The sequence below is a fragment of the Chelon labrosus genome (assembly GCF_963514085.1).
Source record: "Chelon labrosus genome assembly, chromosome: 5".
Lineage (NCBI taxonomy): Eukaryota > Metazoa > Chordata > Actinopteri > Mugiliformes > Mugilidae > Chelon > Chelon labrosus.
Genome location: NC_140341.1, coordinates 5,721,265 through 5,746,704, shown reverse-complemented (window position 1 = coordinate 5,746,704; position 25,440 = coordinate 5,721,265). Strand labels below are relative to the sequence as shown.

General features: G+C 40.5%; 3 protein-coding genes across 3 annotated transcripts; all 3 read left to right on the top strand.

The window, feature by feature from the left end:
- Positions 1 to 12,407: 12,407 nt before the first annotated feature.
- LOC311488765 (olfactory receptor 11A1-like) lies at positions 12,408 to 16,178 on the top strand (the record flags this gene model as incomplete). Its single annotated transcript, XM_084545614.1, has 2 exons — positions 12,408 to 13,377; positions 15,544 to 16,178. The coding sequence occupies exons 1-2, from the start codon at positions 13,056 to 13,058 to the stop codon at positions 16,176 to 16,178; spliced, it is 957 nt and encodes a 318-aa protein (XP_084401740.1). The 5' UTR covers positions 12,408 to 13,055.
- Positions 16,179 to 19,063: 2,885 nt separating this feature from the next.
- On the top strand, positions 19,064 to 19,931 carry LOC311488764 (olfactory receptor 4D6-like; the record flags this gene model as incomplete). Its single annotated transcript, XM_084545613.1, is given in 2 exon segments — positions 19,064 to 19,906; positions 19,908 to 19,931. Coding segments are annotated over 2 exon segments (867 nt in total).
- Positions 19,932 to 23,096: 3,165 nt separating this feature from the next.
- LOC311488326 (olfactory receptor 4B13-like) lies at positions 23,097 to 24,803 on the top strand. The gene has a single exon (XM_084544955.1). It carries the CDS (start codon positions 23,423 to 23,425, stop codon positions 24,365 to 24,367), a length of 945 nt encoding a protein of 314 aa, XP_084401081.1. The 5' UTR covers positions 23,097 to 23,422; the 3' UTR covers positions 24,368 to 24,803.
- The last annotated feature ends 637 nt before the right edge of the window (positions 24,804 to 25,440 follow it).

Below are 25,440 nucleotides of genomic sequence, written 5' to 3'. Positions count from 1 at the left end.
TCTGCGGAATGTACGACCATCAGTCAGCTTAACGACATAAGACACCGGCCCGCTCCGCTTGAGGATAACCCCAGGTAGCCACTGCTGGTTGATGCTACTGCTGAAGTTCCTTGCATACACACAGTCATTTGGTTGTAACTGTCTGTCACGTGCACTTCGATCATGTCTCTCTTTCTGTTTTTCCTGCTTCTCCACCACTTTCACTTTCATGTCTGGACGCAGCAGGTCCAGTCTTGCCTTAGGCCTATGCCCCATCAGCAGCTCCGCTGGCGTGCGTCCTGTTGTGGTCTGTGGTGTGAGTCGATATTTGAACAGGAACCGTGAAAGCTGAGTGCTGAGAGAATCTCCTGCCATCCTCTTCAAACCCTCCTTCACAGTCTGCACAGCCCTCTCCGCCAAGCCATTCGAGGCAGGGTGAAAAGGAGCTGTACGAATGTGCTGTATGCCATTCTGGTGCACAAATTCACTGAACATCTCGCTGGTGAACGTCGGGCCATTATCAGTGACCAGTGTGTCTGGCAACCCATGTACAGCAAACACCTGCCTGAGCTTGTCAATGGTTGTGGGCGCTGTGATATTGCTCATGATATGGACCTCAATCCACTTAGAATGTGCATCCACCATTATGAGAAACATTTGCCCCTTAAACGGCCCAGCAAAGTCCAAATGTAACCTAGACCAAGGCCGGTCAGGCCACTCCCATGGATGCAAAGGAGCCGGTGGAGGCATGTTCTGATTGGTCTGACACTGTGTGCATGTTTTCACCTTGTTTTCTAGATCCTGGTCCAGTCTCGGCCACCAGACATAGGATCTTGCCAGGCTTTTCATCCGAGATACACCTGGATGTGTCTCGTGTAGTTCCTCAACAATCTGTGTACGGCCTGGTGGAGGCACAACGACCCTTGCCCCCCAAAAGATGCAGCCATCCTGCAGACTAGTGTTGCTTTCGTCAACGAAAACTATGACTAAATATTGTCGTCAACGAACCTTTATCACATGACTAAAACGAGACGAGACGTAACGTAAATGCTGGTCATGCGACGATGACTATAATTAAATGTATAATGCAATATTGTTGACGAATAAAAACGAGACTAAATGTGGTTTACAAAATAAAAACTATGCTAAAATGTCTCTCCATTTTCGTTGACCAAAACGAGACGAGACGAAATGTTACGTCATTTCGTCTTGTTTAGTCGCGACGTCACTTCCTCAAGCTCCATTCGCGGCATTATTTAGAAGATGCAGCTGCTTCAGTGAGTCTGTGAGTCTGCGACTCTGCGTGAGTACTAGCGTGACAGAGAAAGGTAACGATGGCCGGCCAGCCGGGGGTCTTTGGTAGAAAAAGAAGACAAGACATTTGGAAAAACTTTATATACATTGAAGAGGAAAACAAAACCGAATGTCTTGTGGTGAAAGATGGGGAGAAGTGCGGCGACAAAATCGCAGGGAAGAACACAACAAACTTGAAGAGACATCTCAAGGCATTACATAAAGAAATTCAGGTAAGTCAAGACATTAACGTAACGTTACTTTCTATTTTACAAAGCTCATGCCAACTCATGAGGCTGTGGTTAATGTGTCTCATTTTAACGTTAGGCTGGAGCTGAAAACGACTGAGCCAAACGTATGTGACTAGCCTTTGCACTTGACGTCATGTATTGTTCGCGCCACAGCAAAATAACCTAGTGGGCGTCAAGAAGACAAATCGAAGTACAGCTCGGAGATTATAGTGAGATTTAACCTTAGTAATGCCCTTCCACCACTGTTGGCTTATTGTTTGTAATGATCGCAAATGTAAATAGTTATTAAAACTGGTGGTAACAGCACTGTTAGGGCATTGAATATGTATTATTAATAAATATTCGAATATATTTGAATATTAATAAACAAACAAACTTCGAATATGGTTTTTGGGCAAAAGTCAAAGCCCTAATATAGATATATTTTGTTTTGTTTTCTTAGTGTTTTGGAAGTATTTCAGCCACGATTGCACTGTCATCTCGTCAGTCTATCAAGCTCAGCAACAGTTTCCATAAACTCATAGCATGGATTAATGCTACTTAATATTTAACAGTTGGATTTAGGTTAGATAGAGGTTGCATCTGTACTGACATTGTATCTATTCCTGTGCTAGATTCCAGAAATCACTTCTGTAAAGCACCCACCCAAGAAGATGGACAGGCCAACTAGTGCCCAAGATTTCTTTTCCGCGACAACTTACGACGACAACTCCCCAGAGCAACGTACCAAAGAGGAGGGGATGGCACAGTGGATCGGCCGCACAGGACTCCCAGCACGAATTGTTGAAGATGACGAGTTTATTGCCATGATGGCAAAAATGGACAAGAAGTTTAAAGTGCCAAAAAGACATAAAATTTTAAACCTGATTGAGAAAATGTACAAAGAAGAAAAAGAAAAGTTAAAACAAAACCTGGCCACAGCACGCAAAATAACCACAGGGTTAGACATTTGGACAAAAAAAGGGCTTACAGCGTCCTTCCTGGGAGTCAGCGCCTGTTTCTTCAACCCTGAGGACAACAAGGCTGAACACAAACTTCTGAACCTGAAGGAGATGGTGCACCCTCACACCGCAGAGTCGATTAGTACACATGTGGAGGAGTCAATGGAAGAATGGGGGATCCCCAGAGAGAAGGTCCTCACAACAATTACTGACAATGGCAGCAATATGGTGGCTTCGTTCCACACGCATGCAGAAGTTGCCACAACTTCCGAAGAGGACTCAGAGGCTGAGCACAACGCCAGTGATGACTATGAGCATCAGGAAGGGGAGGATGACAGGTAAGGTAAATCTGTATGAAACTGAAAATGCTAAGAACCAGAATCAGCTTTATTGGCCAGGTTTGCATATACAAACAAGGAATTTGACTCCGGTTTGTCTTTGCTCTCAAAATACACAACAAACACTACATATAAAGAGTAAAAATACAAGGGGACAGTAAGAAACATAAAAAATACTATATACAGTATAATGCATTCAGCATTTATGAAACTGGTCATGATTTAATTTCATATACATAAAGACTAAATATGTTCATAGGAAGTTAACTACTAGAACAATTTAATTTGGTTAAATAATGTAAGGGCTAAAATTATTAAATATGTACTTTTTTTATGTTATTATTTCCATGTAGATATGACTACGGAGCCATAGAGAGGACACCATGTGTGGTTCACACCGTACAGCTTGTAGTGAATATGATCCAGAAGGAACCCCCAATCCGAAGGCTGTTAGAGAAAGTGAGGCACTTGGTGAACAAATTTAGGAAGTCATCTGTCGCCACAGAGCAGCTGCTGCAGAAGTGTGCTCTGGTTCTGGTAAAAGACTGTCCCACCAGGTGGTCAAGTTGCTTTGCTATGATTTCACGCTGTCTTGAAGTCAAAGAGCACCTCACAGCTGTAGCTGAGTTCATGAGCTGGGACAGCCTGCAGCCTAGTGAGTGGCAGAAGATTGGGATACTGAGAGACCTTCTTCTGCCATTTGCAGAGCACACTAAGTCGCTTGAAAGTGACACTCAGTCACTTTCCCTTGTTGTGCCAGCACTCATGGATCTCAAAATCCACCTGTCGGAGTTCTCGCTTGCACATGGGCGAACCTACAAAGATGCAGCTACTCTGGCTCAGAAGATGCTGTCCAGCATGGATAGGCGCTTTAGTGTGTTTCTTGACATAACGGCTGACAACTTCTCACCACTTCCTGCAGCAGCATGCTTTGTGGACCCGTGTGTAGCTGAAACCCTTCTGGAAAATGATGATATTGATGTACAGAATCTTGTCAGAAAGGCAGAGGACTACATTGCTCATCTTGTGCCACAAAGAGTGCAAGTACGAGAAGAGCAGTTAACCGATGATGAGCAAGTCACAAATGAGGGTACAGAGGCTCCAGAGTCAACCCCTGCTAAATGTTGTAGATTTAAGTTCTTCAGTGCTAATCGTCCATCGAGGCCCAAGACAGCCAAGACAACAAACATTAGGCAGGAGATTTTAAAATATAAAGAGGGGCTGTCCGAGTCCCACCAGACTGCTACTAGTGCTGAGGTTGAGGAATCCGGCATTGAGTATTGGTTAACTCAGTGTTGTTCCACTGCATTTCCAACACTGAAACCTCTGGCCTTGGACCTCCTTGCGATGCCAGCCTCTCAGGCATTTACAGAGAGGGTCTTCAGTGTAACTGGTTACCTCTCTTGTGGCCGCAGGAGTAGTAGTTAATAGCTGCCATGAACAGACATGCAAGAAGCATGCTTGCATGTACTGTACAGACACAGAGCATTTTGATAAGCAGCCTTTCCCATATCGATGCAAAAAAAAAAAATGGTGATTCTGATTTGGTTGTGAAGACTTTATTTTTGTTTTGTATTAAGTTCAAGCCAACACAGTGTTAACAGTTGAAAGCTGAATTTGTAGACTTTGAACAGTTTGAAAAATGTGGGTTTTATGGCAATCAAACAGAGATACTGTATCTGTACTGGGCACCAGAGAAACAGAGAGAACAGACCTTGTTTCTCTTTATGTTAAACTATTTTATTTATTTTATATATTGTTTCTTTATTTATTTTATTTAATTTATTGTTTTTATTAATTTTATTTACATTTTTGTGGGTGTACTTCTACCATGTTTGGTTAGTAAAATAAATATGTTGTAAATTCAAATCAGCGTCTTCTGTGTCTGGAATGGATGTATTCTTGAGTCTATAAGGTAACAATAATATAATAAGAACCTTGTTAGAAATAGGTTTGGCTAAAAGAAAATTTTGGTTTTGTCTATACTACAAGGTACTTATACTATATTGACTGGGTTAAATAGAATTGCATTACTAAAAAGAGACTCAAATACAATTGTCATTGACTAAAACTAGACTAAATGTCATCAGTTTTTGTTGACTAAAACTAGACGAAAATGTCATCAGTTTTCGTCGACTAAAACTAGACGAAAATAGTCATGGATAATTCTGACTAAAATGAGACTAAAATGCTCAGACTTTTAGTTGACTGAAACTTGACTAGACTAAAAAGTATGAACATGACTAAAACTAATAAAAACTAAAATGACAGCTTGACACAAAGACTAGACTAAAACTAAAATTAAAACAGGCTGCCAAAAACAACACTACTGCAGACTCAGCTCTGATTTGCGTTTAACATAAGGCTTCAGCTCCTCTCCGTCCACCACACTGGGCCAGCCTTGCAACAGGAAAAGTTTGACTCGTGCCATGACAGGGTCCCTCTCTGTCCACTGCCTGATCTGGGACGCTCTTATCGGTGTCTCTGCAAGCCTCTCCATCGAAAACACAGTCTCTGGAGGCACATAGGTACTTACAGGCGTGTCAGGCAAGGGCAGCCGGCTTAGGGCATCAGCGTTGGCATTATCTTTACCTGCTCTGTACACTATCGAATACTGGTAGGCTGACAGTGTGAGCGCCCACCGCTGTATCCTGGCTGAAGCTAGCGGCGGGATGCACTTGGTCTCGCTGAACAGACTCATCAGTGGTTTATGGTCTGTGTGGATTTTGAAAGCACGGCCATAGAGATACTGATGAAAGCGTTTGACAGCAAAGATGATGGCTAGACCTTCTTTGTCTAGTTGTGAATATCCATTCTCCGCTGCTGTCAGGGTACGTGAAGCAAAACCAACCGGTTTCTCTGATCCGTCCTCCATCACATGTGACAAGACTGCCCCGACCCCGTAGGGTGAGGCATCACATGAAAGGATTATCTCTTTATCCGGGTCATAGTGAACTAGGAATGTCGTTGAGTGGAGGATCTCTTTCACTTCCTTAAAAGCCTCCTCCTGCTCTGCACACCACTGCCACTTGGTGTCATTGTGAAGAAGCTTGTATAGTGGGGCTAAGACTCTTGAAAGGTCGGGCAGAAATTTCCCATAATAATTTACTAAGCCCAAAAATGATCTGAGTTCAGCAACACACTTAGGGCTTGGGGCCTCTTTAATGGCTCTCACCTTATCCTCCACTGGGTGGAGCCCCTCAGCTGTGATCCTGTGCCCCAGGTAGGTCACACTTGGTGCCAGGAACACACATTTGCTGCGCTTTAACCGCAGCCCTGCTTCTAAGAGCCTCTTCAACACCTGCTCCAGGTTAGCCAGATGCTCCGCCTCTGTTGCCCCTGTGATCAAAATATCATCCAGGTACACCGCTACATGAGGAATCCCCTGCAGCAGTGTGTCCATTGTTCTTTGGAAAATGGCAGGACTGGATGCCACTCCAAACACCAGGCGATTGTATTTAAACAGTCCCTTGTGCGTGTTGATGGTGACATACTCTTTTGACTCCTCGTCAAGCAGCAGCTGCTGATAAGCCTGGCTCATGTCCAACTTTGTGAAAAGCTTACCCCCTGATAGGGTTGCGAACAAGTCCTCTATGCGTGGCAACGGGTACTCCTCCAGCTTAGAGACTTGATTGACAGTGAGTTTGTAGTCCCCGCATATCCGTGCAGTTTTGTCCTCTTTCAAAACTGGAACAATGGGTGCTGCCCACCTCGAGAACTGAACAGGCTCTATTATGCCCAGCTTCTGCAACCGTTCCAGCTCGTCTTCCACTTTGCCTTTCATGGCATAAGGGACTGACCTGGGCTTGAAAAATCTCGGTGCAGCCTCAGGGTTCACATGGAGCTTTACTGTAAACCCTTAAGTGTTCCCAGCTCGTCCCCGAACACTTCCTTGTACCGCTGCAACATGTTCTCTGTTGTACTTGCATATTTTATCTCATGCCAGTTCAGACGGATTTTGTGAAGCCAGTCACGGCCCAACAGACTGGGGCCGCTGCCCTTAGCAACCACCAGCCTGGCGTTTGCCTTCTGACCCTCTGCTGAAATGTCCACATACAGCACCCCCAAATGAGGAATGGGCTGGCCTGTATATGTCCTGAGTTTGAGCTTTGATGGACTGAGGGGAGGCAGGTCAGACCCCCAGGTCTGTCTGTAGGTGTCCTCACTGATGACGGATGCAGTAGCCCCTGAATCAATTTCAAACTTAATGTCCTTCCCTCTGACAGTGATGGTAGCATAATAGGGCTCAGTTGGTTCCTCATCTGTTTCCACCCCAAACATGTTATAGGAGCATTCAGCCTCTGATTAATTTTTCCCAGCCCCGGCTTCCCCCTCCCTTTTGACCCTCTACACTTCTTGGCCAAATGCCCTTTTTTGTTACATGCATGGCACACAGTATCTTTAAATTTACAGTCATTAGCATAGTGTGCCCCACCACACCGGAAACATTCCACTCGCTTTGCCGGCTTACCAGTGTCTTTCTTGACTTGGTGCACTGCTGCTATCTGTGCTCCTCCATTTCCTTTTTGGATATCTTTAGCATTGTTAGCAGCCATCTCCATACCTTGAGAAATCTCAAACGCCTTCTTGAACGTCAGGGGTGGGGTTTCCCCCAGCAGGCGGCGTTGAATGGCATCATTATTGATACCGCATACCAGTCTGTCCCGGAGCATATCATCCAACACTGTCCCAAAGTCACAATGCTCTGAAAGCTGTCGTAACTCAGCAACAAAGGTGGATACAGACTGGCCCTGCTTCCTGAAATGGCTATGGAACTTGAACCTCTGGACTATCACAGACGGTTTGGGATTGTGGTGGTTCCCCACGAGTGCGACCAGTTCATCATACGGGATTTCCCCTGGTTTCCGCGGTGTGGCCAAGTTCCTTATCAGCTTATAACTCTTTGCTCCACATGCACTCAGGAGAATAGAGCGCTTTTTAGCCTCATCCGTAATCTCATTAGCAGAGAAAAAGTGTCCCAACCTCTCCTCGTACTCGGTCCAGTCCTCGTTTCCCTCCACAAATTCCCCGACAGTCCCATACGTAGCCATCCGAGCATGAACTCCGATCCCCAGCGGCTCTCCTGCCGCCACCGGCGCTTCTTTCCTCTGCTCGCGCTGCTCCGCTGACGGTCCCACCGCAGCCGCTGCAGCCGCTGGAGCCTCTCGTGCCTCTCGTCCTGCCGTATTCTCCGCGACCTGAGTCTCCTCCGTCCGGCGCTGTCCGTCCTCGGTCTTGCCGCTCGCAGACAGCCGCCTAACTCGCTAGCTAGCACACTTTAGCCTAGCTACGCTAACAACAAAACAAAACGGAGATGCTCCCGTCGACACGGCCACAGACCGGTTCACCTCGTCGCCAAAAATATGTGGTAACTTGATCGGAAAAAGGACCATGCACGCTGTATAGATCAAATATGACTTTTATATAATAACGACGAGCAGACACATACTGAGAGGAAAACACAGGTAAAACAGGAAGAGACGTTTTACCCCCCAAAACACGAAGAAGAACAGTCCTTCCACAACACTTCCTAGTGAACGAGGGTGACCCCTGGTGGCCAACCGACTAATTTAGTTTATTCACAACAATTCTTATGGCTCTTTTCTGCAGTATGGATAGAGATTGTATTGTACATTTATAAGTATTGCCCCAAACCTCTGCACAGTATTGTAAATATTGTAAAATCAGTGAACAGTAGAGAATGTGGAGTGATTTGTGGTCCAGAATGTGTTTTGCTTTGCTCAGAACTGAAATGCTTCTTGACAGTTTGCTTTGTACATGTTTGATATGAGACTTACAGTTTATTTTATCATCAATTGTTATCCCAAGAAACTTGTTTTCATATACTCTTTCAACGTCCACCCCATCTACTTGTAACTGTACTTGTGTATTCTTATTGCAATTGCCGAATAACATGAATTTGGTTTTACTTAAGTTTAATGATAATTTGTTTCTGTCAAACCACATTTTCAGTTTGCACATTTCAGTGGTGATCCTCCCCAGTAGTTCATGTAAATCCCCCCCAGAACAAAAAATACTAGTGTCATCTGCAAATAACACTAATTTTAATGTTCTTGAAACTTTTCATATGTCATTTATGTAAAGTATAAATAGTTTTGGACCTAATACTGACCCCTGTGGGACGCCACAAGCAATGTCCAAGCATGACGATGAATGTTCCCCCAACTTCACAAACTGTTTTCTGTTACTTAAATAACTCCTCACCCAGTGCAATACTAACCCCCTGATCCCGTACCGTTCAAGTTTACTGATTAATATGTTATGATTAATTGTATCAAAAGCTTTTTTGAGATCTATGAATACTCCAACTGAATGCAGTTTGTGATCAATAGCGTTTGTGATCTCCTCAATTGATTCTGTTAATGCCAGTGATGTTGAGCTGTTTGCTCTAAATCCGTATTGACCGTCAGAAAGTAATTTATGTTTGTTTATGAATTTGTCTAATCTGTTATTGAATAGTTTTTCTAGAATTTTGGAGAATTGTGGAAGTAAAGAAACTGGCCTGTAATTTGTGAAGTGGTGTCTATCCCCAGTTTTATACAGCGACACAACTTTAGCTATTTTCATGTTGTTAGGAAATTTTTGGGTTGGAATGATAAGTTACACATGTATGTAAGTGGTTCAGAAATCCCCTCAATGACCTTTTTTACAATTTTCCTATCAATTTCATTTGAATCAGTAGATGTTTTGTATTTACATTTATTTACCGTATCTTTTATTTCTTTTTCTTCCACTGCTGTAAGGAACATTGAACTGGGATTTCTCACTATAAGATTGTCATTCCAATCCTCAGATAACAATGAATCTGGAATTTTTCTTACCAGGTTTGGTCCAACATTTACAAAAAAATGATTAAAGCTGTTGACCACATCATCCATATTGTCCTTTTTAATATTATTATCAATAAAATATTGAGGGTAGCTCTGTTGTTTAGCACTATTTTTAATAATACTATTTAATATGTCCCATATTCCTTTAATATTGCTTTTGTTATAATATAATATTTTACTATAGTATTCTTTCCTACATACCCTTATAATATTGGTTAACTTGTTTTTATAGTTTTTATATTTCTTTTCTGCCTCTTTAGTCCTTTGTTTTATGAATTCTCTATATAGTGTATTTTTCTTTTTACAGGCATTTTGTAATCCCTTCGTGAACCATGGTCGATCATTGTATTTTTGTTTTCTGTAGTAAATTTTTATCATATAATGATGTGAATATTCTTAAAAAGGTTTCATATGCACTATCAACATCACCTTCATTATATACCTTTCCCAATTTTGTGCCAGTAAATCATTCTTAAATATACTCATAGTTTCCTCTGTCCTCACACGTCTGTATTTTAGTTTTTTCTCTGGCTGATTTCTCTGGCAGTTGCTGTTATAAACTGTAAACACTGGTAGGTGGTCACTGATGTCGTTAATTAATAGTCCACTCATTGTATTATTTTCAATATCATTGGCAAATATGTTATCGATTAAAGTGGCACAGTGGGATGTGATTCTACTAGGTCTGGTGATTTTTGGATGTAAACTCATGCTGTACATTGTATTGATAAATTTGTCAGTCATTTTGTGCTTATTTGGATTGAGCAAATCAATATTGAAGTCACCACAAATGAAAACAACTTTTTGATTAGTTTTTGAAAACATTTCCCCTATCCAGTCCTTGAATGCTTCAACACTGGAGCCCGGTGCTCTGTATATACAGCTGATCATTACATTTCATTTTTCTTTTTTTCTCCACATATTTCAATTGTTATACATTCTAATAAGTTATCAATGACAGTTGTCATATTTTCTACTACTATATAACTTAAGTTATCCACATACACAGCCACTCCTCCTCCACTCTTGTTCTTTCTGTTTACACAGTTAAATTCATATCCCTCCAGTTCAAAATCCATTCCTTTATCTGCATTGATCCATGTTTCTTATATTGCAATTATTTTAAATGTTTTTTTTAACTTGACCTAAATATTCCTTGATGTTATTGAAGTTTGCATACACACTTCCGCTATTGAAATGGATTATAGACAATTTGCTGTCCATTTTAATGGTCTGATTGTACTGTTCAGCTGTTTAATATCAGCAGTTGTCGTTGATGTTAGAGAAGAAGTTATTGTCCGGGTCTATATCGTGCTCCAAGTCCAGTAAATTATGGTCAGTGTATTGAAATGTTCTCAGTTCCAGCTTTTCATGATCAGCAATCCTTTGAATTATATCCCTATTATCTCCAAATGTAGATGAATGAGTTCTTTCAGACTGTATCATGGTGATGTGTTGTGTATGAGTCATCATACCTTCGTCCGGATTGTGATAATCATTCGTGTTTGTCCATTTCCTCGATGTTCCTGATGACCAGCACTTTGGCTTGCTCTGGTGTCTCGTTTAGTTTAATGAATACTTTACAGTTTGATGTCCATGTGTGTTGAATTTTTCCCTGTTTTTTCATGAGGCGTGCTTTTCTGGCAATATCGGCGTTTCGTTTGGTCAGATGCTCATTGATAAATACGTTTGATCCTTTCAGTTTCCTTCCTTGTTTTAACAGTGCAATTTTGTGTTTTCTGTTGACAAATCTCATGATCACGGCTCGTTTGTCGCTGTCATCTCTCCGGGGCAGAGGGTGGCATGCCTCAACGTTGCTCCAGTCCATTTCAATCCCTTTGGATTGTAGGAAGGCAGCCACCTGTTGCTCTACAGAGCTGACATCCTGCTCACCGGGCCCCCCCCCCGTTGTCAACGGTCACCGCCCGGGCGTATGACTAGGGTTTGATACGGAGCCCGGTCCCAATCATATCATTGACCCTGGTGTACTGCTCCAGCTCTGCCACTCGACTCTCCAGGTACACCAGACACCGGTCCTTCTCGGCATTATGGATCCGGAGAGCCTTCACTTCCTCCACCAGGTCCAGGATGGATTCTTGCTGCAGTTTCACAACTAAAATCTCTTCAGACAAGAAGTCGAGAGACTTCTTAATGTCATCGCCCTCTTCGGCTGTCAGAGCCTTCTTCGGACCCATGTTGCTAGGTAACACGAGGTAGCGTCTGCTATTACCCTAGCTGCCCGCTAGCTAGTTTGATAAAACTAGCCACTTAGCTCAGTTATTTCCTTCTGTGTTCCGAAAATCAGCGTCATTAAACCAGGCAGTATTCAAGCCAAGGGTGTCCGCAGATAGTCCGATGTCCGTAATCCAAAATCAGTAGCCAATAAACACAGAAACAGTCCAAAACGGAGCACCAAAACACACAAACTCTCTCCAAACTTTTCTCCAACATGTTACCACTGAACCCGAAGGCGCACGATATCTTAGTTCTTAGTTGACATTGTTGCTGTGGTTGCAGAGCGTGTTTTTTTGTCCTTGATGTCGGTGAATGCACCGTGCGATGGATGGAATTTATGGTGGAGCTGAGAGTTTACTGAGCGAGAGCCGCATATTATAGTGTAAGACTAAGTGTTTATGGTGTTGGCGTGTGCTACGCTACACTCGACAGTAGCCTGTGTTCAAGCTTCAGTTACCTTGTAGTAAAGCCTCCAAAGCTTATTTTGTGTGACACGCTATAATATGTATTCAGGTCAAGAATACAGCCTTCATTGCTTTCTACTCTGTTTTTACGACTCTGTTTACATCCACTCACCAAATATTAGTGGACTTTTAAAAATCAGAAGTCGTTCAATCTATAGTATTCACCTGAATCCAGAAAAGAAAATCAGTGATGGGCAAAGGAAGTCAAATTTTTTTGGGAACAACACATCCAACCAGAAAGAGAATCACAGTACCATCTACCGTGAGAAAACATGGCACATAGCACATGATTACAGGACACAGGGGTATAGCTGGCAATGACACTTTGGTCTGGCCTGAGTTAAATTACAATGACATGCATTCCTCAAATTTCTAAAACAAGAAAGGACAAGTTTGCTGTCGTGGACTACAACATAGGATACTGTGAGCAAGAAAGATTATCCATTGCGGTAGAGCAATGATGTAACGGGCCTCCAGAGTTGAGATCCTTTGAGGGTCTAGCAATCTGATAATAACTTTCCGCAGTCTTGAACAATTCACATTTTGCAGGTGGACATGCACCACGTGAATGTCAAGATCAAGTATCTGTGAATGAATAAGACTCTTAGAACAGGTTGGTTGTTGGGGCAATTTGAATGATAACTTATGTTCACTTGTTACACAGTCTGTTTCATCATTGAACATTTAGGTTTTACCAACACTGATGGATGATGATGAGTTAAATGTTACCTACATAATTCTTGATGGGTACGTGGAAATTGACAAATACAGATATGTCTATTTTGTGATTATGTTCACACTATATATGCTAATAGTATGCAGCAATTCTACTATTGTGTACCTTATCTGGATGCATAAAAACCTCCATGAGCCTATGTATATTTTTATTGCAGCTTTGCTACTGAATAGTGTTCTTTATAGCACTACTGTTTATCCAAAGCTCCTGATTGACTTTTTATCCGAAAAACAGATCATCTCATATTCTTCCTGTCTCTTTCAGTTTTTTCTGTTTTACTTTTTAGCGAGTGCAGAATTCTTTCTATTGTCAGCTATGTCCTATGACAGATATGTGTCTATATGTAAACCTCTGCAATATCCAAACATCATGACAAGAACTACCGTGAGTATGTTCCTGGTTATAGCTTGGCTTATTCCTGCTTGTCATATTGCTGTTCCTGCAATACTGAGCGCAGAAGCAGAAATATGTGACTTCAGTTTCAAAGGAGTATTTTGTAACAACGCAATTTACAGTATTCATTGTGTAAAATCAAGATCCATAACTATGTTTGGTGTGGTAATTTTATTAGATCTTGTAGCACTTCCTCTGCTCTTCATAGTTTTTACATACACCAGGATACTTATAATAACCTATCGATGTTCTAGAGAAGTCAGGAAGAAAGCTGCAGAGACATGTTTACCACACCTGTTGGTCTTGATCGTTTTCTCCATTTTGAGTGGATATGAGGGAATCATAGTTCGGGTGGAATCGAATTTTTCAAAAAATGTACGTTTCCTGATGACGTTACAAATAATTCTGTATCACCCTCTGTTTAATCCATTTGTATATGGACTCAAAATGAAGGAAATTTCTAAACACTTAAAAGGGTTGTTCTGTCCAGTCAAACTCATCTGATTTCATCCTCACTGTTTCTCATGAAGCAGATTAAATCATTTGTGTATTAGAAAGGTACATTTTTTCTACTCGCTTAAAGTTTGTCTTTGTGTGCAACACTTTAATGGCTTTAGTGATTCCTTTTAGTGAAATTATAATGAAAATCGATTTAACTCGATCACATTCAGTTGTTGAATATAACTTATAGTGTTATTGTAGAGAATTCTCTCATCACTGTAATTTAAATAAAAAAAATATGTGTATTCATAACGGTTTCATTTTTTTCTTTGAAAATGATTTGATTAGGGCAGTAAATTAGACGACATAACACTCTTCTTCATTCTAAACATAGATCTAATATGTGAGTGCACATGTGGTGACTCACTAGGTATTGCGTGTTTTCCACAAACCAGAGTGTTAGCTGTTGAATCCCCGCTACACGGACCATGTGCTGAAGCGTTTTCAAGCAAGACTCTGAATCCTGCTTGGCACTGGTGTGTTAATGTGTGTGCTCTTGTGTGTACTAGATTTGTCAGTCTGTCTGTCAAGTGTCCTGAGTATCAGTGAGTAGGAGCGGTGCCATCTGGGCAGAGAACAAATATCGTACCATCACCTTAAAATTATCATATTTTTGGCCCAAACTTCGTATGTACTAAACTACTTGAAAAAAATGGGGCTTTTATTATTAGTGATTTTGGAGCCTCAGGTGGGCATTCGAGGAATTACAGATTTTGGCACTTTGGTGTTGCATTGTGCAGACCAGTAGGCTGTAGCGTCTTCGTCTACCTATGTAGAGCAGCTTCACAAAAATTAAAAATAAAAAGAATATTTGGTGGTTAATACTTAAAAACAGACAAACCTCTGGTGTTTCTTAATTCTTGGGCCCCAGAGAAAGATGTACATGGGCCAAAGGGTAACCATCTGGGCCTCCTCAGTCTCAAATTATTTCACAGGGCCACAAACAATTTCTTGACCCCTGACTGCCGGTGGTGTATGAAGGCACACTGACCACAACTGAAATCTTAATGACAACAACTTTAACAAAGATCATTTAAAAAAAAAAAAAAAAAAAAAAAAAAACATGCACAAGCGAACATGCGCCAACAGCTCCTATGGGTCGGACCCTCCAGAGTTTCACGTGCCATGCGTGTCATAAAATCATCTCAGTAACAGTACATCCTCTCAACAATCTTTCCTCAGTTGTTATGCCAGTTATGCAGTCTACCTGTTGTATTCATTAATGTCTTGTTTATGACAATACTAATGGACAATAAATTCAATGCTACATACATAACATTTGACGGTTATGTGGATGTTCACAAATACAGATATCTTTATTTTTTAATCATGTTCACAGTTTATGTTTTGATCATCTGCAGTAATTCCACTATTGTGTATCTGATCTGGATTCACCAAAACCTCCATGAGCCTATGTACATTTTCATTGCAGCGTTGTCAGTGAATTCTGTTCTTTTCAGCACGACCATCTACCCGAAGCTCCTCATTGATATTTTATCAGATAGGCAGATCATCTCTTATTCAGGTTGTCTCTTTCAGTTGTTTATATATTACTCTTTAGGGGGTTCAGATTTCTTACTTTTGGCTGCCATGGCTTACGATAGATATGTGTCTATATGTAAACCTCTGCAATATCCAACTATCATGAAGGAAATAAGAGTTAAAGTGTTCCTCGGTTTGGCTTGGCTCACACCTGCTTGTCACCTTGCAGTTGCAGTTGCACTGAGTGCTGTTAGAAAGCTCTGTGCCTTTTCTTTGAATGGAGTCTTTTGCAATAACTCAGTGTATAAACTTCACTGTGAGAGCTCAAAAGTGCTGTCTGTGTATGGTGTAGTAGTTTTGCTAAATGTTGCACTCTTGCCTGTGCTTTTCATCCTTTTCACATACACAAAGATATTTATAGTCACGTATCGAAGCTGTAGAGAAGTCAGGAGGAAAGCTGCAGAGACCTGTTTACCTCACCTGCTTGTTCTGATCAGCTTCTCCTGTCTTTGTGCGTATGACGTCATTGTAGCTCGAATACAATTTGATTTCCCCCAAATTGTGCGTTTAAGTATGTCCTTACAAGTGGTTTTGTACAATCCTCTCTTTAATCCAATCATATATGGAGTAAAAATGAAGGAAATCTCTAAACACCTCAAGAAGTTGTTCAGTTGTTCTGTCAAGACAATCAAAACTAATGTGCCAAAGTTTTAACCGACAGAGTCACTGCTTTCACAACATTGCATGTGATCTATCTAATCTTTGAGTATCATCAACTCCAAATTGTTTTTGTATTTTCCTATACTGAGTTAATCTGTACATTCATTAATGTTTTTTTGCAACGAGCAAACCTGACTGTGTACTGATGCTGTCCATAATGTTCATCGTCATTTTTTAAGTTGTAATGGCCCAAACTTGCCTTTGTTCCATATATTTATGTGATTATACTTCACCAATTCGAATGTGGTAATATTTTTTTCTGTTTATATGTAACAGCGTGAGTCTAAACTCTGATGAATAAACCTGGTTTATTCACAAGTTCCTGGATTGAGAGGAAGAGATAAGTGTTTGTGTCACTGAGGGGGAGGGGGATCACTTGTGCCAATTTTTGATTACTTAGTACATTTTGCAGAGCTGCATTAGTCCTTGACAGTGACAAGCATGGTGCAGTATCAACATGTGTGTAGTAACGGTAAGGGATCTTATATGTTCTAAACACAGTCGTGAAATGGAAATAAAATGTGGCCCAAAATACAGCTTTGGGGTACACCACTATTTAAAGTGGCAGACCAGATCATAATCACAGAACAGATATGAAGTAAAACTATCTATGTTGTGCACACATAGCATATAGGCCCAATCCTGACTGAAGAAAACAGAAACATAAAAAACTTTATTGTATGCAAGATACAACTTTCCCAACTCAGGTTTTAAACTTTTGATTTAACCGATTTCTTCTGCACTTTGTTTTAGTCTATTGTTTTATATTTCTTTCTTTTAGATTTAATATTACTTTCATTTTCATTCATTCATTCATCTTCTGTAACTGCTTATTCTTCATTCATCTTCCGTAACCACTTATTCTGTGAAGGGTCGAAAGGGTCTGCTGGAGCCTATCCCAACTGTCATCGGGCAAGAGGCGGGGTACAGCCTGGACAGGTAGCCAGTCTATCGCAGGGCTAACACATAGAGAGAGACAACCATTCACACTCACACCTACGACCAATTTAGAATCACCAATTAACCTAATGAGCATGTCTCTGGATGGTGGGAGGAAGCCGGAGTACCCGGAGAATCCACGCAGACCCAGGGAGAACATGCAGAACATGCAAACTCCACACAGAAAGGCCCAGTCGGCCTATGGATTCGAACCCGGGGCCTTCTCACTGTGGGGCATCAGTGCTAACCACCTCTCCACTGTGCCGCCCTACTTTCATTTTCTTTTTATTTATTTTTTACTGTTTCTTTTGTGGTTGACTTGTAAAGTAAGGATTTTGTTGTATGTTCTAAACTGCCGTTTTTCCTGTGCATATGATACTAAACAACATTCTGTTGCAAGACACAACAGCACACCCACAGAAGGCCCATGTCCATTCCCTGATGTCCTGCTGCACATTTCTAATCACAGCTCTGCTTCAAATACACATCTAGTGTGTCTTTTGGCATCAAACTCACTGACTTTATGTAAAGATGAATGAGCCATCTGTGTCATCACACATAATGTTTCTTAAGAACCGTTTTGAGGCCGATTGTGTTGGAATCGGACTTCTCCATCTTAGCACTGCCAGACTCCAACTTGTGACGACACCTACCTTTAATTGTGCATAAATTAAAGCTTTAATATAAAGTAATTCATCCAGTATGTTGTCATTCATTCATACATTTTCTGTAACTGCTTGTCCTCTGGAGGGTTGTGGGAGGGAGACTGAAGCCTATCATTTATTCATTCATTCATCTTCTGTAACCGCTTATTCCTGTTAAGGGTTGTGGGGTCTGCTGGAGCTGCGAAAGGCGGGGTACACGTCATCGGGCGAAAGGCGGGGTACACCCTGGACAGTCTACCGCAGGGCTAACACAGAGAAACAGACAACCATTCACACTCACACCTACGGCCAATTTAGAATCACTAATTAACCTAACAAGCATTTCTGGGAGGAAGCCGAAGTACCCGGAGAGAACCCACGCAGACACAGGGAGAACATGCAAACTCCACACACAAAGCCTCAGTCGGGACATGGATTAGAGGCATCAGTGCTACTCACCTCGCCACCGTGGCGCTCGATTGGAGCCTATCTCAGCTGTCATTGGGCGAGAGGTGGGGTACACCCTGGACATGACTCCAGTCTATCGCAGGGCCAACACAGTGGGACAGACAACATTGGTATCCAGAATTTCCATGCTGCGAGGCATCAGTGCTAACCACCACGCCACTGTTCCGCCCCTGTATGTTATCATGAACGGGGAAATTAGCTATTAGTTATTTTGGAGCCTCAGGTGGCCATTCGAGGAATTACAGATTTTGGCACTTTGGTGTTTCCTTCATTTTACAGAGTAGGAGGTTGTCGCTTCTTAATCTAGCTGTACAGAGCAGCTTCACAAAACTGAAAAATAAAAAGAATAATTGGTGGATAATACTTAAAAACAGACAAACCTGGTGTTTCTTGGTTCTTGGGCCCCAGAGAAAGCCATACATGGGCCAAAAGGTAACCATCTGGGCTTCCTCAGTCTCAAATTATTTCACAGGGCCCCAAACTATTTCTTGACCCCTGGCTGCCGGCGGTGTATGAAGGCACACTGACCACAACTGAAATCTTAATGATAACATCTTTAATAAAGATCAGGTAAAAAAAAAAAAACAAACAAACAAAAAACACACAGGCAGAAGCGAACATGCACCAACAGCCCCTATGGGTCGGACCCTCCAGAGTTTCACGTGCCATGCGTGTCATAAAATCATCTCAGTAACAGTACCTGCTCTCATAGATGACGGTGGATCTCATGGTCAGGTATCTCATGACTCAACAATCTTTCCTCAGTTGTTATGCCTGTTACGCAGTCTACCTGTTGTATTCATTAATGTCTTGTTTCTGACAATAATAATGGACGATAAATTCAATGCTACATACATAAAATTTGACGGTTATGTAGAAGTTCACAAATACAGATATCTTTATTTTTTAATCATGTTCACAGTTTATGCTTTGATCATCTGCAGTAATTCCACTATTGTGTACCTAATCTGGTTTCACCAAAACCTCCATGAGCCTATGTACATTTTCATTGCAGCATTGTCAGTGAACTCTGTTCTTTTCAGCACAACCATCTACCCGAAGCTCCTCATTGATATTTTATCAGATAGACAGATCATCTCTTATTCAGGTTGTCTCTTTCAGTTGTTTATTTATTACTCTTTAGGGGGTTCAGATTTCTTACTTTTAGCCGCCATGGCTTACGATAGATATGTGTCTATATGTAAACCTCTGCAATATCCAACAATCATGAAGGAAATAACAGTTAATGTGTTCCTCGGTTTGGCTTGGCTCACACCTGCTTGTCAAGTTGCAAGTATAGTTGCACTGAGTGCTAATAGAAAGCTCTGTGCCTTTTCTTTGAGTGGAGTCTTTTGCAATAACTCAGTGTATAAACTTCACTGTGAGAGCTCAAGAGTGCTGTCTGTGTATGGTGTGGTAGTTTTGCTAAATGTTTCACTCTTGCCTGTGCTTTTCATCCTTTTCACATACACAAAGATATTTATAGTCACGCATCGAAGCTGCGGAGAAGTCAGAAGGAAAGCTGCAGAGACCTGTTTACCTCACCTGCTTGTTCTGATCAGCTTCTCCTGTCTTTGTGCGTATGACGTCATTGTAGCTCGAATACAATTTGATTTCCCCCAAATTGTGCGTTTAATTATGTCCTTACAAGTGGTTTTGTACAATCCTCTCTTTAATCCGATCATATATGGAGTAAAAATGAAGGAAATCTCTAAACACCTCAAGAAGTTGTTCAGTTGTTCTGTCAAGACAATCAAAACTAATGTGCCAAAGTTTTAACCGACAGAGTCACTGCTTTTATAACATTACATGTGATTTGTCTGATCTTTGAGTATCATCAACTCCAAATTGTTTTTGTATTTTCCTATACCGAGTTAATCTGTGCATTCATTAAATCTTTTTTTGCAACTAGCAAACCTGACTGCATACTGATGCTGTCCATAATGTTCATCGTCATTTTTAAGTTGTAATGGCCCAAACTTGCCTTTGTTCCATATATTTATGTGATTATACTTCACCAATTCTAATGTGGTAATATTTTTTTCTGTTAATATGTATAAGTGTGAGTCTAAACTCTGATGAATAAACCTGGTTTATTCACAAGCTCCTGGATTGAGAGCAAGAGATAAGTGTGTGTGTCACTGGGGGGGAGGGGGATCAATTGTGCCAAATTTTGATTACTTAGCACATTTTGCAGAGCTGCATTAGTCCTTGACAGCGCCAAGCATGGTGCAATATCAACACGTGTGTAGTAACGGTAAGGGATGTTATATGTTCAAAAAACAGTTGTGAAATGGAAATAAAATGGGGCCCAAAATACAGCTTTGGGGTACACCACTATTTAAAGTAGCAGACCAGTTCATCACAGAACAGACATGAAGTAAAACTATCTATGTTGTCCACGCATATCATATAGGCACAATCCTGAATGAAGAAAATAGAAATATAAAAACCTTTATTGTCATTGTAAGATACAACTTTCCCAACTCAGGTTTTAAACTTTTGATTTAACTGATTTCTTCTGCACTTGTTTTATATATCTTTCTTTTTAGATTTAATAGTGCATTCTTTTTTCTTTTTTCTTTTTTTTTTTTACTGTTTCTTTTATGGTTGACTTGTAAAGTATGAATTTTGTTGTATGTTCTAAACTGCTGTTTTTCCTGTGCATAGGACACTAAACAACATTCTGTTGCTGGACACAACAGCACACCCTCAGAAGGCCCATGTCCATTCCCTGATGTCCTACTGCACATTTCTAAATCAGAGCTCTGCTTAAAATACACATTTAGTGTGTCTTTTGGTGGACATCAAACTCATTGACTTTATGTAAAGATGGATGAACACTCTGTGCTATCACACATAGGGTTCCTGAAGAACCGTTTTGAAGCTGGTTGTATTGGAATCGGCCTTCTCCATCTTAGCACTGCCAGACTCCAACTTGTGACTACACCTACCTTTAATTGTGCATAAATTAAAGCTTTAATATAAATTAATTCACCCAGTCTGTTGTCATTCATTCATTCATTTTCTGTAACTGCTTGTCCTTTGGAGGGTTGTGGGAGGGGGACTGGAGAGTATCTCAGCTATCATTGGGCGAGAGGTGGGGTATACCATGCTCCAGTCTATCACAGGGCCAACACAGAGAGACAGACAACAGTGGTACCCAGAATCTCCATGCTGTGAGGCATCAGTGCTAACCACCACACCACTGTACAGCCCCTGTGTGTTATCATCAACTGGGAAATTAGCTATTAGTTATTTTGGAGCCTCAGGTGGCCATTCGAGTGACCAGTGAGGTCATATCATGTTCAGCTTGTCTCTTTCAATATGTCACGTTTTCTGTCACGTTTTCTGTCATGTCTTCCGTCATGTCTTCCGTCATGTCTTCCATCATGTCTTCCGTCATGTCTTCCTTTCTTGGGTTTTCATTGTCATGGTTTAGTTTCTTCTGTCTTCATAGTCATGGTTTAGTTTATTCTGTCATGTTTTCTGTCATGGTTTAGTTTCTTGGGATTCTGTTTATTGAATTTTGTTAAGTTCTTGGTTTTTTCATAGTCATGGTTAGTGTTTAGTTTTTCTGTTCTGTTTCCTGTTATATTTTGTTAAGTTCTGGACTTCCTGTTTTTGTTACTCCATGTCTTTTTTCCTTTTGATTAGGTCTTTGGTTTCACCTTGTGTTATTTCTTGATTTGCTTCACCTGTGTCTCGTCACCCCTCTGTTCCTCGTGTGTGTATATATAGCCCTGCCTTCCCCTTTGTTCCTTGTCATGTCATACTGTTTGTCTTGTCCATGTTCCATGCCATAGTTTGTTCATGTTTTCCATGCCATAGTTTTTTTTTTTTATGCCAGGTCATAGTTTTGATAGTGTTTTTTGATTTTTGTCTTTGGAAATCCTGCCACGTCAGCAGCGTCCTTAGTTTTTGTCAGTTTGGTTGTTTTTTTTAAATTAAAAAAATCTTTTTCGCCCACTCCTTCCTTGAGTCCTGCATTTGGGTCTAAAACTCCATTCCCCACCACCCCGTCTTGACACAATATTTTATATATTACTCATTAGGAGGTTCTGATTTCTTACTTATCAACCGTGGCATAGGCAGTTATGCGTTTATTTGTGTCGTAGGTTATGTTGAAAAGCCTGTTCACATGCAACCACTGAATGCTTAATTAGGAACACACCTGTTTACTGATATTGTCCTCCTGCTAATCGGCTCATAGTAGCGCAAGTCACAAAATCTTGCTTTTTCCCCCACTAAACTGCAGTTCAGAAATGTCTTGTTAATGTTGTGTCATTACTGTGTGCTTTGAATTAGTTTATATTTTTATCTCCTTTGTGATTGCACACATCTGTCATGCCTTGTATCTTTTGTCTGCATGCTCCTCCCTCCATTAGTTTCACCTGTGTCTTGTTTAGTTCTGCATGTGTGCACACATGCAGAACCACTGACAGGTCAAATAAATAACATTGACCATCTTGTGACAATTCAGTGTTCTGCTGGGAAACATTTGGACATGGCATTCATTCATGTGGATGTTACTTAGACATGTAGCACCCACCTAGACCAGACCAGGCACCCACACCCCATAGCAATGACTCCTTGATTGCAGCAGCCATCTCCAGCAGGATGCAGCCTGACACAGGCACACTTAAAAAAACATGAAGAACAGCACAAGGTGTTGACCTGGCCTCCAAATTCACTAGATACCAAACTGATCAAGTATCTGTGGGATGATCCACAGAGGCCAGTTTAAGAACCTCAAGTCAAGTTGATGGTGGTTTTATCTTGTTCCTTTAGTTAATTAACATCCAGCTATAACAAACACTGATTCACTCATTTTAAAAGCTTTTTTTAAATTTTGGTGTAAATGTGTATTTAGATGGAAATGGTTGCTCTTGTGAAGACTTAACAAACACCACACTGGAGAACTTGTGGTGTTTTAGAATAACAAATGTCCTAACACATAATTTCCAGTCTCAAGGGGTTTAATGAACACGTTTACATGCCAGTCGTAAATGGATAATGAGATCTATGGAGGATTAAGAACTCAGATAAAAAAAACTTTTCGCCGTCTCCATCAGTCCACTTTGTTGGTGCTGGAGGTGACTCAGGTAAACACACTTTTAGTGGGTGACAAAGACTAGTTAAAAAGGACTATATTGTTTTACAGCACTGCTTAGCATTTTGGTTTTTATGGATCTGATGAACAATGAACTAAATTCAACTTATATAACTTTTGGTGGACATGTGGAGTTGCACAAGTATAAATTCCTGTATTTTGTGATCATGTTTACTGTTTATATTCTAATACTCTGTGGTAATTTGGGTGTTTTTTGGATCATCTGGATTCAAAAAAGCCTCCATGAGCCTATGTACATTTTCATTGCAGCGCTGTTGCTGAACTCTGTTCTTTTCAGCACTAATATCTACCCAAGACTTTTGATTGACTTTTTATCTGAGCAGCAGATCATATCTCGTTCACTGTGCAGCATTCAGATTTTTATTTATTACTCTTTAAGCGGTTCTGAATTCTTACTTTTGTCAGTCATGGCCTATGACAGGTATGTGTCTATATGTAAACCTCTGCAATATGCAACTGTCATGAGAAAAAGGACTGTCAATATTTTGCTGGTTTTTGCTTGGCTTGCGCCTGCTTGTCAGCTTGTACCATCTGTCATAATGAGTAGTGGTCTAAAACTCTGCAGCTTTACTTTGAATGGAGTTTTTTGTAACAATGCACTGAGCAAACTCTATTGCATGACTTCCAAAACCATATATTTAGTTTACGGTGTTTTTATCCTGCTCAATACTGTGCTTTTCCCAATGCTTTTCATACTTTTCACTTACACAAAGATATTTATAATCGCCTACCAAAGCTGCAGGGAAGTCAGGAAAAAAGCTGCTCAGACCTGTTTGCCTCACCTGCTGGTTTTAATTAGCTTTTCGTGCTTGAGTTCGTACGATGTGATTATAGCACGACTGGAAATAGATTTGACCCAAACCGCTCGTTTGATAATGACTTTGCAAATAGTGACATATCATCCTCTTTTCAATCCAATCATATACGGACTAAAGATGAAAGAAATCTCCAAACACATTAAGAGGCTGTTTATCAGGGCAAAAATAACTAGTTTCTAAGTTTTTTCACCTATTATACTAATAGTAGTACTACTACTACATACTGGCAATATGAAGGAGAGATTTTGTGCTGGCTGTTTGAAAATGATGTTTTTGCTTTGGCCAAATTTATAGAAAAGGCCTGGTATTTAAGACAAAGTATTCTGTATCCAGTTTAACAAGCTTTTTTATTTTTGTACTTATTTTTAGTGGTGTTATGTTGGGTATCTCTGTGTACGTGGCTATCTGGAGACTATTGTGTAAATTATTGCTTCAGTGTCTAATAAGCCCATGTGGGCTGGGCACCATGGTGTTTGACACTTAAATAAACTTAATCAATCAAAAAAAAATAACTACTCAAAATAATACTTAATTTACTGTGTTTTGCATATATCTCTGTCATGTTAATCTTATTATACTGATGTATACTTCTACTACTACTACCACTATACTATACATACATACTAAATGGACGGGATGCTGTGTATAGCGTTTTATAGGTTAGGTGTATTTATTCTTCACATTTATTTGTTTATTTGTCTCTGTGCTGCTGTAACATGTGACTTAAATATTGTATGGATTGTAAAGCAGTGGAATTGAAATTTAAATTAAAAGTCAGAGGTAAAAGAAAACATGCCTTTTTTTTTGTTTTATTGTTCAATATTGTTTTAATTCATATAGGATCTGGTATTTCCACACTGTTATTGTTTTTATGACATACAGTCAATAACACTCAAAGCCCTAAAATCCACTGAAAGCACGCAGATGAAATTAATATCGATTGCTCAGATGATTACAGAGAAATCCCTGCAGGGATTAAATGAAACAAAGGTTCACTGTCAGAAAAATCTTCCTTCTTGTCTTTTCAGAATTAATGTATATTGATTTACTGATGTTTTTTGTGTTAAGTGGAGGTAAATTTGTGAGGATTTTGTTAAACATTATATGTTGGAAAAGGATTACGTTAAATGAGTCATTATTTGCTTTTTCTGAATGAATCAGCAGGTGTTTGTGATGGAAAAAAAAAAAAAAAACAACAACTAACAAAAGTAAATCATTATCAGGACTTATGTTTCTGTATTTTAAAAGTTACC